Raw genomic sequence first — 6000 nt, 5'->3', positions numbered from 1 at the left:
TGTCTCTTGTACAAGGACATGGACAGCGATTCTCAGGATGTAGGAAGTGTTCTTCTTCTTCTGCATGTGCAGGAGGTTTAATGCTCTGCTTTCACTAAGGGAAAGCCTGAAAAGTCTTCATGACTCTTGCCAATATTTGGTGAAAATATCTCAACTATTTCAAAATGTCCTTGTTTCTATAGTTATTTGATGATGACTGAACAATATTGTGTCTTTTGTTGAGACTGCATATGTGAATGAGATTAACTCTTTACCCAGACTGGGTATTATGTTATTATTGATGTTGACTGCATTGGGGGAAACATTCTTCCATATAGGCAATTATACAGGCGATTCTGTTTGGTCTAGAGGCATGCATTGTACTACTGCATGTGGAAAAAAATATCTTCTGTGAAGGTCAAATGTCACATTGTAGCATGACAAATGCTTCATGTAAAATCAAAATTCCATATTTGGAGTTTGTGCACAGGCATAAATGCCTGTCAGATTCCCATGAAGAAAGTTCATGGGAATATTTGGTGAAATATCTATAGATAGTTCATGCCGAACAAGATTTATTGAATTGAAAACTTCCATATGTCTTGTCATTTCATGATGACTGAACAATGTGTGTCTTCTGTTGAGACTCCATATGTGAATGAAATTAACTCTTTACCCAAACTGGGTATCATCTTTAAGTGTTGATGTTATTTGCATCTGGAGAAAAATGCCTCTGTGAAGGCAGTTATATTGGTGATTGTGTATTTCTATGTATGCGTTATATTGCCTATGAAAACAATACCTTCTGTGAAGGCAAAATTTTATGTTGTAGCATAAGAAATGCTTTATGTAGAATAATAATTCCACATCTGGAATGTTTGTACTGCCATAAATTCCTGATAAGATTCCTGTTAAGGAAGTCTTGTTATATTTCTTATAGGATTTTAAAACTATGCTCTAAAAATGAATACTCATTACTGTATTCATAAAATGTACAGCTCCACTGTGAGCTATCTTGTGTCTTGAAGATGTCTTCAACCTGACAGTGATGTGTTTCACTCGAAGAGTGATTATTATGAATAAATTCAGTGAAAATGTATCTCTTGGTTCTTTGCATCATTTATGACCCAAACTCAACCAAAAACTAATGAATGTGCCAATCAGCAAAACACAATTTCAGAGTTCACAAAGAATTAACAGGAAGAGCATCAACATTGAACAGAAATATTAATGATATTTACTGCTATATAATCTGTTCCTATTCTGCTGACATTCATTGATCCTCACACCCAGAGTGTGTCTGACGTTTATTTTAACATTGTGTGCCTGATTCATGAAAAACAATTACATTACATTACGCTCATGGAATTTGGCAGACGCTCTTATCCAGAGCGACGTACAGTTGATTAGACTACGCAGGAGACAATGCAGAGTTAAGGGCCTTGCTCAAGAGCCCAACGGCTGTGCGGATCTTACTGCGGCTACACCGGGATTAGAACCACCGACTTTGCGTGTCCCAGTCTTTTACTTTAACCACTGCACTACAACAGCAAAGCAATTACATCTGGATTACAGTGTAGTGTGATAGCTGCATGTAATGCAGACATGAGCATAATTTTGTGTCCTCACATTGACAGACAGAAAGACAAACAGACAGTTTTATACATCGACAGGAGTTTAAATGAATCCCTGATTGTTCAACGGTTATTTTGCCTTTTTTTAAATCACAACTGAGATAACTTTAGAGTGTTAAAACTCTCCTAATAATATTTTAGACACATGTTCAAATAACTCAAATCAGACTATGAAATTAAATAAATTAAGAAACCAAGAAACAGGATGGCAGTTAGGCACAGTGTAAAATATTCATTTCGGATATAATTACGCATTTATTTTACTGGAACTACATACTTTTTTTCTGTTCCAATTCAAAACCTTGAAACTGACTGGTGTCTCTATATGGGAAACTTGTATCTGATTCAATTTAAACTTCCGTACACGGTATAAAGCCCTTTCCCAGGACCGATGCTGTCCTCCCAAGTGGCATGCAAATAAAACATGCCCGGCAGTTTGAAAAACGCCAGGATTTTGACACGTGGACCGACATTTTTCACACCAAGTGTTAAGGCCACCATCAAGGAAGTTGCTGGGTGTTAGGCAAAACACAGGAACCGCTTTGCTATGAAGTGGGCACGTGGATCAGGGAGCATAAACCTGCTTAAATACAGGCCTACTTTAAAATGTAAATTGGTTGAGGTAAACATAATCGTGGTTACACGTTGCTATTTAATTTGCTTTGTGTGCGAATATATTGTGCCAAAACGTCGTCTAATCGACCACGCGTGGCTCATTGGAATTAACGTGAAGAGGCACCCACAGAATAAATGAAATCGTCCATCCAAAGAGCATTTACATTTTCACATTCGGCAGCTTAGTTTTACGAAGAAAAAAAAGGCATTGTCTATCTGAATAAAGTCATTTCAATTTGAACCCTGACACAGCATTTTCGATCTCAAGAAGCAAATGTATAGGTATCCTAATTCGGATATCGAATTATAATTTTAATTAGAATTAGGACGGACTTGCACGAAGTGATTAAAGAAACGCTGAATGAATTAACGCATTTTGTGAACGCGTGCCATTACATTTGCATTCAGCATTTTCTAACTTGTAGGACCTACAATTTGGCATGTTTATGCTTGCAAAGAATGCAGAATGAAAACGATCCTAAACAATAAAAAGATTAGGCAACTTGACACCGCGCTTTGCGCATTTCGGCGCGTGGAGCTCAAGCTCTTTGGCCTTTCCCACACTCGCATAGACGCCTGCGACAACAGAGATAACATCAATTAGCGATTCTGCCGCAGACATGTGCCCCGACGGTGGTTGTTTGGTCGTAGAAGGGGGAGAAAGCAGTGGTATTTGCCCGCCGTGTGACGGGCGCTGGACCTGAAGCCGACACACCTCCCCCTCAAAGCCGACCTGCTGCTGAGCGGTGCGATCAAACGCTTCTCACAGCGCGATCAAACGCTTCTCACAGCGCGTCGCTGTAATTAGCGCGCGATCTCCTGGGACACGCTTCCCCCTTCCCCTCCGGTGAGTGTGTGGGAAAGCCCTTCGCCACTGGGACTCACACACCTGACAGTCAGCTGCTCTGTTTGCGCTTTTTTATCCAGTGACGGAGTTCAAAAACACCCCGCGCGCCCTAGTCAGGACACCTCTCCTGCAATAAAACATGCCGATGAATTCTAACACTTGTTATTAACGCGACTTCTGCGAGGTGGGCGCCATCGCTACGGGTGAAAATATTTCAGCCGGCACACTTTCTCAGCGTCTTGGCTTTTACTGGGTATTTTCAAAGCGCAACATTATTACATTACATTACAAAGCATTTAGCAGACGCTCTTATCCCGAGCGACGTACAACGAAGTGCAGATCGAACACAGGAACACGTGTGAAGAGGACCCTAGAGGACAGTACGGTTCCGACAACAGGTTGTCCTGGTTGTTGTGAAAATCATAGGATTACATATGATCACATAGGCCTCTTCTGTACATCCACATAGGCCTAATGGTGATGCAATTGAACTGTGGCCTAGTGATACAGATCTGACATTACTGTGGGATCTAAAGCAATTGTGCAATGATTGTGCCTAAAATGCAACAAATTGTTAGGTACTGTAAACTTTGTGTACATCCTGTGATGGATTGGCAACCTGTCCTGTACTCCTGACCTTTTCCAAATGCATGCTGGGATAGGCTCCTGTGACCCTGCAAGAATAAGATGGGTCGATAATGGATGGATAGACGGATGGATGGATATGTATACCTCTTTTTTCTCCCAAAATATTTGGATAATAAATAATAAATTCAAAAGTACCATTTGTTTGTTATTATTGTAAAATGCAACAGTACCATCAACATTTTACCTGTATTTTGCAGCTGGTACAAAGAATTAAAAACACTATGTGAGCTTTATAGTTGGGAAGATAGAAGCATATCTTCAAAGACTTGTGTAGTGGGGGGTGTGGGGGGTCAGGTCTGTTGAGCGGGGGATGTGTGAGTCGGCTCCAGAGCTGGTTTCCCACACTCGCCCCCCATTCACTGTTCAATATTCTCAGCACAGGACAATAGAAGTGTGCCACAGAGAGAGGCTGGATAATTGTGTTTAATGGACATTCCCACAGGGACATCTGTGGCTCATCTATGTAGGTGTGTGTGTGTCTTTACATTAAATATTGAGAGATGGGTCGGGTTGTAGACATTCACATGACTGTCTATAGGCACATGTACACACATACGCTCTCAGAAATAAAGGTACAAAAAGTGCCTAAAAAGGGACAACAAATGCTTGTCCCTGTGGGCGGTACCCAATGCATGAAATTGGCCAGCAATACGTAATTACTTTTTTTAATGTATTGCTTGGGAAACATGACTGTACTTTCAGAGTACATTTGAGAATTTTGATCCTTGAAGAACATGAATGTACTTGCACTGTCACCTTATTTCTGAGAGTGTACACACAGACAGAAACACACACACACAGACACACACTTCTTATCTCTATAACTGTAGTCTCTCCCCCCCATGTGAAATGGCTACGGTCTCATCCCCTCCCCATCTGCAGAAGCTGACTGTGGCTGGATTATTCCCAGGTAATAAAAGTCTCTGGCTGGTGTTGGTGTGGTTTATTGCTCAGTGTTGCTGATAGGTGGAGGACCGTCTCCCGTGGAACAGCATGCAGCCAGTTACCCATGAAATTATTGATGTTTCCCCCATTGTGTGGCAGGACGTGCCCACAGGCCTCAGAGTGTGGGAAACCTAACCCAGCTCTGGGCCCATGGCTTTGTAATGCAAATCAGCTCCTATAAATAGGAGCCAGGAGTCCCTCAGTCACACCACACTCCAGCAGCTTCCACAGAGAAACCAGCTCCTCACTCCAACCAGAATGGCACCCTGCTCCTTCAGCACTGACTACAGCAGCCTCAAGATGTCTCATAAAGTGAGTATCAGGATCAGTGTGTTTATCAAACATCTGTGTGTGGGATTAAACCCATTTGATTCACGGTTGTTGTGCATCTAGAGCTCTCCACTAACCTGTTTTCTCTCTTTGTGTGCTAACAGCTGAGAAAGCCGGTGGTGGAAAAGATGCGCAGAGACCGAATCAACAGCAGCATCGAGCAGCTCAAGTCTCTCCTGGGCCCAGAGTTCCACAGCCAGAACTCCAGCTCCAAGCAGGAGAAAGCTGGCATCCTGGAGATGACAGTTTGCTTCCTGAGACGGCAGCACCAGCACCAGTCAGCTAACAGCACATCCTGCTCTTCAGCTGTCAGTGAGGGCTACTCCAGGTGTGCGCAAGAGATCGTCAGCTTCCTGTCCCGCTATGAAGTGAAGACACCGTCCCAGAGAAGACTGCTGAGCCATTTCCAAAAGCTGCAGTCTTTCTCTGACAAGAGCAAGATTGAGTTTGCACTGCCTCAGCTGAGCTCTCCAGCCCACAACAGCAGCAGCAAAGAGGAGACTGCAGCCAGCAGCGCCCTCTGGAGGCCCTGGTAGAGTCCTGCAGACTGCCTCACAATCACACCAACATAATTCAACATGTCTGTTGTACAAGGACATGGACAGCGATTCTCAGGATGTAGGAAGTGTTCTTCCTCTTCTGCATGTGCAGGAGGTTTAATGCTCTGCTTTCACTAAGAGAAAGCCTGAAAAGTCTTCATGACCCTTACCAATATTTGGTGAAAATATCTTAACTATTTCTTGTCAAAGAGAAAGAAATGTTCCTTTCATGGAAAATGTCCATGTTTCTACGGTCATTTAATGACGACTGAACAATATTGTGTCTTGTGTTGAGACTCCATATGTGAATGAGATGCACTCTTTACCCAAACTGGGTATCATCTTTAAGTGTTGATGTTATTTGCATCTGGAGAAAAATGCCTCTGTGAAGGCAGTTATAGAGGCGATTGTGTATCTATGTACGTGTTTTACTGCATGTACAAAAAATACCTTCTGTGAAGGC

At 42.4% G+C, this 6000-nt stretch overlaps 1 protein-coding gene across 1 annotated transcript; it reads left to right on the top strand.

Moving 5' to 3' along the window:
* The first annotated feature begins 4926 nt into the window (after positions 1–4926).
* On the top strand, positions 4927–5534 carry LOC133139326 (transcription factor HES-5-like). Its single transcript, XM_061258783.1, has 2 exons — positions 4927–4980; positions 5103–5534. Exons 1-2 carry the CDS (start codon positions 4927–4929, stop codon positions 5532–5534), a joined length of 486 nt encoding a protein of 161 aa, XP_061114767.1.
* The last annotated feature ends 466 nt before the right edge of the window (positions 5535–6000 follow it).

Source organism: Conger conger, chromosome 10, assembly GCF_963514075.1.
Source record: "Conger conger chromosome 10, fConCon1.1, whole genome shotgun sequence".
Classification (NCBI taxonomy): domain Eukaryota; kingdom Metazoa; phylum Chordata; class Actinopteri; order Anguilliformes; family Congridae; genus Conger; species Conger conger.
This window is presented reverse-complemented; position numbering and strand designations above follow the sequence as displayed.

Coding starts and splice junctions, on each gene's coding strand:
- LOC133139326 (XM_061258783.1), top strand. CDS start 4,927: ATGGCACCCTGCTCCTTCAGCACTGACTACAGCAGCCTCAAGATGTCT. Junction 4,981..5,102: donor GCCTCAAGATGTCTCATAAA/GTGAGTATCAGG, acceptor GTGTGCTAACAG/CTGAGAAAGCCGGTGGTGGA.